The sequence below is a fragment of the Typopeltis vanoorti genome, chromosome 6, assembly GCF_054136105.1.
Source record: "Typopeltis vanoorti isolate ZY-2024b chromosome 6, IOZ_Tvanoo_1.0, whole genome shotgun sequence".
NCBI classification, from domain to species: domain Eukaryota; kingdom Metazoa; phylum Arthropoda; class Arachnida; order Uropygi; family Thelyphonidae; genus Typopeltis; species Typopeltis vanoorti.
The window spans coordinates 9,577,573-9,592,414 of record NC_143554.1 but is presented as its reverse complement, the minus strand read 5'-3'; the positions used below and the strand labels follow the sequence as shown (position 1 = coordinate 9,592,414).

At 35.3% G+C, this 14,842-nt stretch overlaps 1 protein-coding gene across 2 annotated transcripts in view; it reads right to left on the bottom strand.

Moving 5' to 3' along the window:
* Positions 1-14,842, bottom strand: part of mys (position-specific antigen beta subunit myospheroid) — a 390,003-nt gene that overhangs the window by 344,723 nt on the left and 30,438 nt on the right. For both annotated transcript variants that reach the window (XM_090394055.1, XM_090394056.1), the window contains exon 3: positions 3,278-3,369. In XM_090394055.1, coding sequence (XP_090250181.1) covers positions 3,278-3,369 — 92 coding nt within the window. The remainder of the gene's footprint in view (positions 1-3,277; positions 3,370-14,842) is intronic.

The window sequence follows — 14,842 nt, the reverse complement described above, 5'->3', positions numbered from 1 at the left end:
GTTCACTACATTGCTTACATGTGACTGATTTTATCAATCCATACATGGGAGTTACAAAACCTATAGAACATCAGTGACGTGCATGAAAATTTTTATTTTCGGCACTGAGTTAGTCTGTTTCTAGTTATGGTTCTGAAGTCAGTTTTCCTCCTACTGAGCCACCTTTTTCTTCAAAAACATGACGGTCTCAAGCAGATATTCATTGTATTTCGGTAATCTTAACAATTTCATATTGTCATCTCTCTCTTGGTTACCCTTCTCCAAATCTTAATAATTTAGACCATTATAATGTGTTATATCTTGTGGATCTGTCCAGTCCACCTCCGTTTTGAATGCATAATATATTTGATGATGTCCTACATGCCCGTTCTTGATTTTATCAAATAGGAGGAATTCCTGGTTACTGTGTTTTAAAGAATGAACATGAAACTTTCTCAAACCACTTCAGGCCACCAATAAACAAAAAAAGGTAGTGGGCTCATACTAGGTAACAAAAATTATCTACCATCTAAAGACTTCCACAAACATCCATGCTATAGTGGGATTTAAATCCAGAGCTTATTGGTCTTAGATCAAGTATGCACTCTACTGAGGCAGAGTATCTTTATCATCAGATTCCTTTAAGTTTCTTTCAACAGTGTCCAGAATACAGGCGGTCCCCAAGTTACAGATGACCCAACTTATGGCATTCTGTACTTATGAATGGGCTTCCAAGGCTCCCCATAAGGATAATTAATAATTAAATTAATAATGCGAGAACTAGTTTCTTTCACACATGTAAACAAATCTGCATTTCGGCAAATTATTAAAGCAGCTCTTCCCATTATTTGAAAGTCAAATTTAAGGGCCTGGATCACACTTACCATGTTTGAAGATTGGATCGTGAAGTGTTTTATTTCTGCTGTGCAACGTTATTGTTTTGTAAAAGAAAATTCCCTTTAAAATTCTGCTTGTGCTGGACAACCAACATCTTTAGACGACCTTCACCTTAATGTAAAGGTCGTGTTTTTACTACCCAACACTACATTGTTACTACAGCCAATGACCAGGGAATCATTTCTGCATTTAAGGCTTATTACTTACGGCATACATTCCCACAAGCAGTCAGGGTTACTGAAGATGATGTGATGACCTTGAGAGAGTTCGGAAAGAATTATAACATCCATGATGCCATCAAAAACATTGTTGATTCTTAGAAGGAAGTGAAGCAATCAACAATTAGAAGGGTGTGGAACAAATGCCCTCAATTCTGTGATGATTTTCGCAGCTTCATAGAAGAAGACATCGCTGAAGCCAGAAAAGCTGTGGTGGATAGTGGCAATGCACTGCAATTGGACACCAATAAAAATGATGTCACTAACTTACTAGAGTCCTATTCACAAGAATTAACCAATGAAGACATGAAGATCTTATGGAGATATAAAAGCAGTGATAGAAAGACAAGAACATGAAGAATCAAAAGATCCAGAGCCAAGAAAGTTTTAAGACAAAAGAATTAGCTGAGTCTTTCGTCTCATTGAAGTGGGATTTGCTAAGTTTGAGGAGTAAAATCAGGGCCTCCTTATCCATTGGGCTAAATGGGGAACCACTGATTCAAGGGCACTTAAGAACTGAGGATAGAGAATAGTGAAATTATAAATAGATTTGCAGAAAGTAAATGCCGCAAAAAAAATAAATAAATAAAAATAATAATTACAATTTTTTAATCTTTTTTCTATTAAAAAAGATTAATTATTAAAAATATAATAATTATAATAATTAAAATAATAATTATTAATTATTATTAACTATTAAAAAAGATGTGCAATGTCGATATATATTTTAAAATAAATAACTTTCATTACAAAAAAATTTAATTAATCATATTTATTATTTAATTATTGCTCAATCCAATGTGATTAAGGCACCAAATTTTTTTAGCCAAGGACGCTCAAATTTGTTAAGATGGCCCTGAGTAAGATCCTAACATTCAGCAGTTTACAAAGGTTTACTGTGCAGTTAGTAAGAACATCAGCTGCTACAAGGTCATTTATGATGAAAAAAAAATGAAAAAGGCTATGCAAACAACATTAGATACCTTTTTCAAGAAACCAACTCAAATCCTGATTCTCCAGCACCATCTCCATCTTCCAATTAATGTTAACCTACCTTCTCGCTTAGGAAATGCCCCTTCCAGTAAGCAAGACATTGCTGAAACCTTTAATATCGTTTTTTTTTTTTTTGAAATTTCTCCTATCTAAACTTTTTATATGCATTTGTTATGAGCCGTTATAACATTGTTATTATTAGTGCATATGCGCTGTTCATCAGGGATCCGAGTTACATACAAATCAGACTTCAAGACATTCTCAGGAACGTATTTCATTCATAACGCAGGGAGTGCTTGTATTTTGTTAACCTCATTCTATTTATCTTTTATTTGTATATTTATATTATGTTTTCTTATGCTAACATACCATTAAAATATCATGATCATCATTAAATTCCTGACATATACCCCCAGGGGATGCACAGAATCTTATGATAGATGAAATTCTCCATTTTTTGGAGGAGTATCATTGGTGTTTTTAACCAGTGATATTAAGGATGCTTAAGGATCAAGGCTGGATAACTAGGAGGAGACCTCTGCATAGCCTTTTGGAGAATGCAGAAACCCAACCAGGGCTTCTGGCCTGATGTCCAATCCTCACCTCTCATGGTGCATCCTGTTGGGTATCTATCTAGAAACTGAATGAACAAGGATGGACTGGCAATTTGGGATTTAACAGACCAAATTTTATTCTTATTGGCTTAAACCATAACTCAAATGTTGGTACAACATGATGGAATATCATGTCAGCTGGGGCATCATCTGGTTAAACAAGGCCCCTGTTGTTTTTGTCAAGGAACCAGGGCGAACAACAAAAAGTTAGCTACTGGAACAAACCATTAAATATAAATATTATAATAAAAAAGAAATCATTTTGCTGTTTCTACTGCTCCTGGTAATATACAGTAACATTATAATTAGCAATAAAAACTATATACCAATAATGATAAAAATGAACCTTTTCACAATTTAAACTTCAAAATTACAAAACAGAATAACAGCTGATGACAATTTGCTTTTCAGTTGGCTCATTTCACAAGAAAGTTCAAAACCATGGGTTTTGATGCAAATTTATTTTAATTATTATTTTAAAACTAGAAGATAGATTTAAAATTACCATTTTCATTAAAGCATTTACTAAAATTCTACTACTCACACACACAAAAGAGGAAACTATATTACACTTACATGCTGAGAACACCATGCACAATTAGGAGTTGTTATACATTCTCCACATGTTTCTTTTGAGACACAGGGGTTGACTGTTAACTTGTCTTGTGCTAAATAAACCAAAACAAAATTTTTATTTCCTGTCTTTGAAATACACTATGATGGATAAAATGTTTAATTATGAACTTTCTCTTAACTTATTTTAATGACATTCCCATCCAACAAAAGGCTGTAAACCTGTAACATATATCATCTCAACTTTCACAAATACACCTGCCACAGATGGATTTGAACCCACAGCTTGTAGGTTACCAACTAAGATGCTATCTGCTTGACCAACTAAGCTGGCAACCTTAATTTTCCCCCCTCTTTTTATATGATAAATTTCAAACATTATGAGGAATTAAACCTATTATGATATGGTCATTTTCCAGATGATTTATATTGATATACTTCTCTGGACAATCTTTCTATTTCAATTATCTTAACATTCTCCATCCAATTGTGTTGATATTTCTTAATGTTCTCTAGTTCTAGGTTTACTTCATTATTTCTTCATTTAAGAAATAAAAAAAAGGAAATATTTTGCTGTTTATCACAAATTTCATTTCAGCTGATATCTTTGCTCATCTGTTTGTTTTGTTTTCCAATTTCGGTTTCATACAGCGCTGCTGGTATATAAGCTTTTAATTAATAAACTCAAAATTAATTTGAAATCACAAATAGAAACTTGTCAGAGGTTCATTATTTTGCATGAAATGGAGAGTCTCCACTTGGAAACGAATCTGTGGGTTCAAACATATTGACATGAATGTCTATAAGATCACTGCATGATGAAAAGTAGAGTTCCCAGATTAACTAATCCTTGGTTTACTCATGACACTAATCTGCTACAGGTTTCCAACTTTTCATGGTAGAATTATAAGATGCAGAAATGATAGTTTATCCCTCTTTACTTCTGTGTTTTCTGCATTCCCATAAATTAGTACAGTAATATTCAATATATTATTAATATTATAATCTTAATTTCATGCATTATTAAATATGATTACAATGAAGATTACTGGTAATGCCACCACAGTTTGGTGTTTAAAATTAAATACAATTTAAGTGGTTTCAAGATGTTCATTTGTGTTTATCTTATCACTCTATTCATAACTACTCTATAAGTAGTAGTTAAAAGAACATGAAATGAAATAGTTGAATTAAAAATACAAAATTTAATATTTGAGTAAAAACCTTTTTAAATATCAACCCAGCACATTAGACATTGAAAATCCTACAGCAGATCAGCGTGATGTGGGTGGATAAGAGATTAAGCAGAAAGCAGGAATCTACTGATGTGCTTTTGACTACTAAAGTTTGTAGTCTTTAGGGAACACATTTTTTTTTAAATAACAAAACCTGTGGTGCGTTCATAATTAGAAGAAACACACGTATAAACCACAGTGAAAATTATTTAATTGTAAATATTTCATCCTAAGTATCTTAGGACATCATCAGTACAGTATTTAAACAAAAATTAGGAATAACATACAGTTAGGGCACATGATTACAATAGAATCTCATGAAAACGTGCATAACATGCTAAAGTAGTACAAAAAAAAAAAAAAAAAAAAAAACGTTAATTATTTAACACACAGTTTTGTATGATAATTTCCCATACTTTAGGAATAGTAAGAACGTCGTTGCGGTTTAGGTTTGGTCTGTGTAGTAGGGCTTCAGAACTTTCTTTGTATAAACGTTCATGTTTAAATAAAGATCTATGTAAAAGTTTAGCCTTTTCCCAATGGATCCTATGGTTTGGATTTTCAATTCCGTGTTGAGAGAGGCCAGATTTCTGCGGTTTAAGAAGAAGAATGTGGTCTTGATGTTCCGAGATGCGTTTCTGAACAAACCTACCTGTCTGTCCAAAGTAAGATAATTTGCATGAGCATGGAATCTCATTGTTTCTTTATGGGGAATGTTAGTGAAGAGGGAGACCATGTCGAAGCTGATTAACAAGTCAGTTTTTGATAGTTGAATGTCTTTAATTTTTGTGTGAAACTCAGTAGAATTTTTGATTGAAGAGACTGAGTAGCCTATGTGAGGGTGGAGAAGGTTAGATAAGAATCTTGATAACTTGTACGTTGGACAGCCGATACAGTCTACGACAGGTCTAAGTGGAACATTAGTTTTGTGTAGCTTAGGTAAGCCATAAATTCTAGGAGGTCTTGCATGGTATGTCTTAAGTTTTTTGATTGTTTCTTCATCTAAGGAGGAAGTTTCATTAAGTAGCTTATTTAATTTTCTGAGTTGACGATTCATAGGATCAACATTGTCTCCCTCTTCACTAACATTCCCCATAAAGAAACAATAGAATTACTAACTCAAAAATTTCCATCTGATATAGTTGAATTGTTCAAGTTTGTTATTGCATCAGGTTACTTCACCTGGAAAGGTCAAATTTACAAGCAACAGGAAGGAACAGCAATGGGATCTCCTTTATCACCAAACCTAGCAAATTTGTTTCTAGAACACCTTGAGGAAAAAATATTCACTTTTGAACCCAAACCAAAAATTTGGCTAAGATATGTCGATGACGTGTTTGCAGTATGGAATCATCCCGAACCTGAATTACAAATGTTTCTAGATAAAATTAACCTTCTTCATCATCGCATCAACTTTACGTTAGAAAAAGAATCTCCACAGGGTATCTCTTTTTTGGATTTACACATCAAAAGAAAAGAAGACGGTTCCATCGCCACTTCCGTCTTTCGCAAGCCTACATTCTCAGGTCACAATTCTTCTGCTCATCATCCATCTCAGAAATCTGGCATTATTAAATCACTAGTTTCCAGAGCACACAAATTCTGCTCCTCTGAAGAATCTTTAAACCAGGAATTAGAAGTTATCAAAAATACAGCCATCCTAAATGGATATAATCCCAAAACAACTCAAAAAATCATCAGTCACTTCTGCATACATCAAACCAGACAGGAAGAAGTGCATAGGATTCCCATACCTTACGTTAAAGGCATCTCAGAACGTCTATCTAAAATTATGAAGAAATACAATTTTGCCACTACTTACAAACCTATCAACCAAATTTACAACTTATTACCTTCTCCTAAGGACAAATTCTCACCCTTAATGTTACCTGGTGTTTATGAGATTCCATGCTCATGCAAATTATCTTACTTTGGACAGACAGGTAGGTCTGTTCAGAAACGCATCTCGGAACATCAAGACCACATTCTTCTTCTTAAACCGCAGAAATCTGGCCTCTCTCAACACGGAATTGAAAATCCAAACCATAGGATCCATTGGGAAAAGGCTAAACTTTTACATAGATCTTTATTTAAACATGAACGTTTATACAAAGAAAGTTCTGAAGCCCTACTACACAGACCAAACCTAAACCGCAACGACGTTCTTACTATTCCTAAAGTATGGGAAATTATCATACAAAACTGTGTGTTAAATAATTAACGTTTTTTTTTTTTTTTTTTTTTTTTTTGTACTACTTTAGCATGTTATGCACGTTTTCATGAGATTCTATTGTAATCATGTGCCCTAACTGTATGTTATTCCTAATTTTTGTTTAAATACTGTACTGATGATGTCCTAAGATACTTAGGATGAAATATTTACAATTAAATAATTTTCACTGTGGTTTATACGTGTGTTTCTTCTAATTAGGGAACACAATAAGAGAGGTTACTCCAAAAACAGAAGTGAAGAGAATGAAAATGAAGGAAAATAAGTCTGTTTGATAGATTTGAAGATGGACAGTTAATCAACATCAAATAATTGTTCTTTGTTTTAGAATAAAGGGCAGGAATGATGGTAACCAGCTCAGCAAAACTACCCATAAACATATCTATAAAAGAGGCATAAGGCAGAAAGAGAACATCTATACAAGAAAAAATGAGTGGAGCAAATTCCAAGAGAGGCATCAACAATGAACCAGACTGAACTCTTCTAGATGGTATCAAGCATTTTTATGAAAGTTTAAAGATGTAGCATCTGATATATGCAAGCAGCATTCAAATATGGTTTTGGTATATCTATAGATTAGTACAGGTGAGTAGGCCTTGATCAGGCTCAAGAAAAGGCTAAAGTTGTAAATCAGCCTAAAAAAAAAAAAAATTTTGTCCAGTTTGGAGATCTGAGTATTAATCAAAAAAAGTAAAGAGGAGAAGCAAGAGCCTTCTTGCAAGAAATAAAACAGGACTGCATTTGGGTAGTATTAGCCTTCCTCTTTTCTCTATACCCAACCTCTCATGTTAGTCAATCATATGGAGTAAGTTAACTGGATTATATACATATATGTATATTTCTATTTTTGTTTGTTAGTTAAAATGATTTAGCTTTACATTTGTGAAGGTGCACTCTTAATTAAATTTAATGGAATAAATACAGTACAGAGAAATAATTAAAGAGCAGTTTTAATCATTCCAATATTTTGTCTGTCACAGAGACATCTTCAGGAATACAATATTAAGTGGAAAAATTACACTATTTTAATCCTTTCTTTTAGGGTTACACGGTGATCAGCATTCATTTAAAAATTTTTATGGAATTTACAACCGTGTTAAAAAACTCTTATTATCCCGACGTTTCGATCTTCGCATCAAGATCATCATCTGGAGCGTACATAAGTATACAGAACAAGTTGAGTTGCATCATTGTATGGAATGATGTAACTCAGCTTGTTCTGTATACTTATGTACACTCCAGATGATCTTGATGCGAAGATCGAAACGTCGGGATAATAAAAAAAGTTTTTTAACACGGTTGTAAATTCCATAAAATTTTTTAAAATGGATTACACTATTTTACTATTTTAAGCCTACAGTCCTATGAGGAGTGCCCTCTATAAGTGCTGTTGAGCATGAGGCCTAAAAATTAGTTTCTCAAATCTTGGGAAGTTTAACACAACCATATTTATTTAGATTAGGCTGTTTTTTTTTTTTTTTTTTTTTTTTTTTTTTTTTTTTTTTTTTTTTTTTAAATCTGAGCTGATTCTAAAATGTCTTTCAAGTTTGTATTTGCTATAATGAAATATAGCAGGGTTTTTTGGCCCATCTGATTCCATGCAAGTTATGTAGATGTATTTTTTGTATTCACCAAGGCAGATGTTGGCAGATCTCCCAGTTTTGACCAAAATATGAAAAGTTGCAAGAACATGGAACTTTGTAAGCATCTAGAACAGATAGGGGGAGAAAGAGGATTCTTAGGAAAGCAGAGAAGAGAGACCAGCTTCAGATGAAGATTTGCAAGCAGTACAGCAATTTCTTTAAAGTTCTGGCTATTTTTTTCTGATATGCCACAGATACAAAGAATGGGGATAGCATTATGTAGTCTGTATGTTGAGAGGGGGAAGTGAGGAGGTGGGATGAAAAGCTATTTTTTTTTTTTTTTTTTTTTTTTTTTTTTTTTTTTAGCACCATAGCCAATGGACAGGGCACTGACTTCAAAATCAACATGCTTCATATTCCAAAGAATAAAGCTCTAATAAAATAAATAATATTTGCTGTAAAATGAAAATATATATATATATATACACACATACATACACACACACACACACAACAGATACATACCAATATGTTATATTATTCTCTTTATCTCGCTAAGATTTGACAGAGTCATTATCTAAAACAACAAAATTACACAATAACCACAGTAATAAACTAAAAACAGCTTTAAATATAAAAGCCTTTTCAAAGAAAGTTGTGAAGCCCTTTTACATTGGCCTAACCTGAATCATAACGATTGTCTCGCTCTCTCAAAAGTTTGGGAGGGTCTCATTTTACGTAAACATCAAAAATAATGTTAATATTATTTATTAATATTAATTTCTAGCACATGGCAACTGTTTTTAATTGGTACATTGATTGTTGTATGTACCTTGTATTCCTGTCCTTTGATGTGTTTGTTTCTACACACCAATGATGTATTGCTATTTTCAGTATGAAATATTTGTATGCTCAATGGACAAAATATTAGATAGGGATGATGGGAAATTGACACTGGCATTCCTCTGTGCAGAGTGAAATATACCCATTCTGAATGCAGACAGTAAATAGGCAGACATCAGGGCTTCCCAACAGTATCAAAATCAACGAACATGGGTAAATGTGGTGATCTTAGCAACTTTGATCGTGGACATATTATCAGCGCAAGATAGATGGGTCATTCTATCATCCAAGTGGTAAGAATCTTTTAGTGTGTCTAGGGCAACCGTATCAAGGGTCTACTGCAAGTATACCATCAACAGACATACTGGTGTCCAGCGAGCAAGTGGTGGCGTATCACCCACCATTGAGGACTAGGGTCAACATAGACTATCCAGGCTTATACAGACCAACTGCAGAGCAATGGCAGCACAAATCATATCCAGTTTCAATGTTGGAGGTCCAAGCAGCACCAGCAAGTGAACAGTATGGCATACCCTGCACATCATGCACTATGGAAGTTGGTGCCCTAATTATGTACCACTGCTGACAGCTCGTCATCAGGCATTGTGCTTCACCTGGTGTCAGGACCATCAAAACCAGACCTTTGCAGAGTGGACCAGAGTCAGGTGGTCTGATGAATCCTGTTGGCACAACAGGCCATGGCCCTGTTGTGCCAAGTCAGCTGATGGTTTCAGGAGCCTTTACATGCGACACCTTAGTTCTTTTAGTGTGTCTAGAGAATGCTGCATGCTAACAGAATGTGCTGGCTGATCATCTACACACTTTCATGGCCTTCACGCATCCTGCAGCAGATGGTCTGTTTTAGCAGGACAATGTGCTGCCCCACCAGGCCACAACCACCCAGGCATGGCTCAAAGAACATTCGAGTTTGGGACCATCCAGTGCTCCCCCCCCTGGATTTAAATCCAATCGAATCTCTCGGATGCTGTAAAGCAAAACATATCTACGTATCCAGGAAAAACATCTACGGCACAGTTGTTGACAATGCTGGAATTACCTCTAGCATCTGGTGGAGTCGATGCCTCTGAGAGTACAGGCTGTTATTCTCACCAAAGGAGGATCTCTAATTAACAAGGCTCTGCAAATAGCACTTCCTCAATCTGTTCTCCCCCTTATACCACCGAGTATCCATCTTAGTCAATCTTCTCTAAACCCTTTCCAATATACTCTCATTTGCATTCAACTAAGTGCCCAAATCTACACAAAATAATTCACATGATGCCTAATTAAAGGCCTTATACAACTGAACCATAACTTTTCCGTGTCATCCTCAAGGACTAGTTATTATTATCACGTTTCAACATAAAAATGTGCACAAATTCACATGGAGGGAAGATGCAAGAAATAAGAAAAGGTCTCATTCACTATGTCACAGTTGTTTGTTTGTGTCCTGAAGCAATGTTTTCCCATTGGTTCAGGACACAAGAGTTAAAGAGGATTTGAAATAGGAAGTGATCACTATTTAGTTTTGAGCAGAATAAAATTGAATTTCATATTGATAAGAAGAGTGTGAAGAAAAGTTTTATAATGAATCAAAGTCGAGTAGCCTTCAGAGGTGAACTGTAGACTGAAATATACAAACATCACTGAAGAAAAATATTAAAAGATATTAGAATCACTATTTTCCAGTATTAAATCACTCCCAAAGAAGTCAAAAGAAATTATGTTTTAATTCGACTAGTTTCATGAATACAGAAAAAGTCTCCAGTGGGCAAAAGTGTACAAAGATTGGACTGTTGAGAAGTGGAAGAAGGTCATTATCAGATGAGAGCCATTTCTTTGTCCAAGAAGAGGGAGTGCCCTACATTCGCAAATCAGCAACTGAGAAGACTTCTCTCCCCCAACTTAAACAGGCTCCTAAACACCCAGCTAAAAAGAGGTTCTAGGGTTGTTTTACACATGACTGTCCAGAATCACTTGTGCCTGTTGACTGCATGATGAAATGTGATCAATACAAAAATATTGAAGAAAAGAGTTGTCCCACAGATCCAGAAAGACAAAGATCCATCTTCCAACAGGATCTTGCTCCATGTCACACAGTCGTACTGTGACATAGAGCAAGAATTCCTTAGGAAATAGCACGAATAAATTGAAAAACTGAAAGCAAAGTTAACTTTCTAGTGAAGAACATTTGAAACATTTAAATAATGGAAAGCGTGCACTCACTGTTAGGCTGGTTCGTGGGTTGCTGTATAGTGCTCCTAGAACAAGTGTTTCATGATGGATTAAGGAGGACAAGATTTGATACATATTAGTAAAATCATTCCTTGTTTTTTTGTTAACACTATAGAGGATACTTCATTTCAGCTGATTCTTTGAATGCTCTTGAGTGAAAGCAGTAATCAATGTGGAGCATTTCAGTTTGGTGTCAGCCCTGACTTGTACTTTCTTTCATTCTCAATGTCGTCAAGATGTTTTGATTGGCATATCTTACCAGATCTGTCAGTCTGTGCTATGTAGTCTAGACCACAACTGCAAGTCTAGCTTACACTAATCCTGAATCTAACACCTCTAACTTATGCTATTTCTGATCTAACTGCCAAAGTAAAGGATTTTAACTTTATATTGTAAGTGGCTGCCTTGTATTCTCTTATCCAAGAACGCATATACTTTTTTTGATCAATATGAAGCTTTATTGTGGATTCAGTATCTGAATGTTAAACTATAATGACCTTTCTGTTTTATGTAATAGTTCCACCTGTTTATTCTCTGATCACTTTTTATATGTACATTATTTGCTTATTTAGCATAAATCTTCTTCTTCTCTCTTGTCTAAGACAGGTTGATTCTCTTGAGCAGGATCTTCCAGTCTTCTCTATTCCTTGCTGTTCGAAAAAGTTCCTTATATGTTCTGCATCCAGAGATGTTCTTTATTAATTTCAGCCAGGTAATTCTTGGTCTTCCAGGTCTTCTTTTTTCAGTTGGAAAAGTATTGATTAGGACGTTAGGAAGTCTGTCTGCGTCCATGCATACAGTATGTCCAAACCATCTCAGTTGTTGTTTTCTAATTTTTTCTATTATCGTCTTTTTATACAATAGTTCTTATCTGACTGTGATGTTTGTTTTCTTTTCTATCCAACTTGTTCTATTTATTTTTCTTAAGCATTTCATTTCAAATGCCAGCAGTTTTTTCTCCTCTCTCTTTTTTTTTTTTTTTTTTTTAACTGTCCACGCTTCTGCTCCATAGATGACTGTTGGTATAATTATTGCTTCATATAATTTGATTTTGGCTTGTTTGGATATCTTGTTTGTTTTCCAGATTTTCTGTAATTTTCCCATGGTGGTCCATCCTATCGCTATTCTGTGTTTGATTGTTTTGAGTTCATCTATCGTTTCTGTTAGTTTTGATCCAAGGTATATGAAGTTGTCTACTTGTTCTCCGTTTAGGGTGGCTGAGATGGTAGTTTTGTTCCTCCCTATTTTCATCACTTTTGTCTTTTGTATATTTATTGTCATGTCATATGTTTTACAGGTTTCGTTTAGCTTGTTGATCAGCTTTTGTAGTTCATTTGGGATACGTGTGTAGAGGCTTAAGTGCTGTGAGGACATCATGTTGGAGGCTTAATGGATTTTTTTACAACACTCAAAAAGAATTAAAATAGAATTTAATACTTCCTATATTTTGTCCTAGTCACTAGGACATCTACGGGGATTACAAAAACAATTAATGTAACATATACACAAATAACAAACAATACTAAGCCCAACCACATGGGTGACACTAAAGTCCTATCTAGGTAGAGAGCCCTCTAAGGGCAGTAGTAGGTGGCCTGGAATGTAAGGTGGGAACTCTGGTGATGAGTGTTTCCCAAATCTTCGGAAGCTTAATGCAACCATATTTATTGAGATTTGGTTGGTTTTTGAGAGTTGCTGCTGCTTCTAAGAAAAGTCTCTCTTTCTTGAATTTGCTGTGGTGGAGCATGGTGGTTTTCTTCCATGATACCCTGTGGGTGGTGTCCAAAACATGGTCAGCCAAGCCTGAATAGCCATAGTTGTGTTTGAAGACTTAAGACTTGTGTTCCTCTAGACGGATGGATGCTGATCTGCCTGTCTGTCCAAAGTACGCCAGCTTACAGGAACAGGGTACTTTGTAAACTCCAGGCAGAGAGAGAGGAGGGAGCTGATCTTTCGTAGAACGGATAAGGGTAGCAAGTTTGCGGTGGGGCTTATATGCTGTGTGTAGGTTGTACTGTTTTAGTATCTTGGCTATTTTTTCGGAAGTGCCACGGATGTAGGGTATGGCATTTTTAAAATCTTGTTGACGAGAAGGACGGGGAATGGGGGAGGAGTTGATTATTTTTTTGATACTGTGATCGCTGTAGCCATTGGAGAAGAAAGTGCTGTGTATGTGGTTCAGCTCAGTAGTGAGGGCGGTTCCACTGGAACAAAGATTGTGGGCTCTCTTGGTAAGAGTTTTAATAATGCCATATTGTTGAGAGGGGTGGTGGTGGGAGAGTTTGTGAATGTATCTGCCTGTGTGTGTGGGTTTTCTGTATACGGTGAAGGTAAGCGTATCATTAGGCAGGCGTGTGACTAAGGTGTCTAGGAAGGGTAAACAATTGTTCTTTTCCTTTTCCATAGTGAACTGGATTCTTGGATGTAGACTATTGAGATGACTGAGGAATGAGTCTAACGTGTCTGGGCCATGAGGCCAAATAGAGAACACATCATCTACATATCTTAGCCAGATAGAAGGTTTGAGTGGGGCTGTGTCTATTGCTCGTTTGGAAGCTTAATACAACCGTATTTAGCTTCCGTAAGCTTCCGAGGATTTCGGAAACACTCATCACCAGAGGTCCCACCTTACATTCCAGGCCACCTACTACTGCCCTTAGAGGGCGCTCCGACTAGATAGGACTTTAGTGTCACCCACGTGGTTGGGTTCAGTATTGTTTATTATCTGTGTGTATGTTACATTAACTGTTTTTGTAATCCCAGTAGATGTCCTAGTGACGAAATATAGGAAGTATTAAACTCTATTTTAATTCTTTTTGAGTGTTGTAAAAAATCCATTAAGCCTCCAACATGATGTCCTCACAGCACTTAAGCCTCTACACACTTTTTCCATTGTTTGTTTATGATGATATAGTCTATGCAGTTCTTTATATTACCATCTGGAGATGTCCATGTATATTTATTATTAGGGCGTTGATAGAACAATGTGTTTGTAATCATTAGATCATTTGCTTTACAGAAGTGGAGTAATTTTTCTCCTCTGTCGTTAAGCTCTCCGTATCCAAATTTCCCCATCACATCTTTTTTGTCTGTTGTGAACTGTCCTATTTTAGCATTAAAATCTCCCATCACTATCATGAGTTCTCTATTTTTGGGATTATCTATTTCCTGTTGTAGTTCTTCAGAGAAATTTTCTATTTCTTCTTCTGAATGTTTACTGTCTGGTGTATATATTTGGATTATTTTAATTGTTTGACCTTTTTCTTTTGCTTGAAGTTTGGCTGTTATTATTCTAGGAGAAACTGGGTTTATTTCAATTACTGAGTGTGTAAGTTTCTTTTCAATTAGTAATGCAACTCCTTCTCTGTGTATGTTATCTTTTCTTCCTGAGAAGTACAGTCTTCCTACTGGTAAATCCATGAATCCATCTCCGCACCAATGT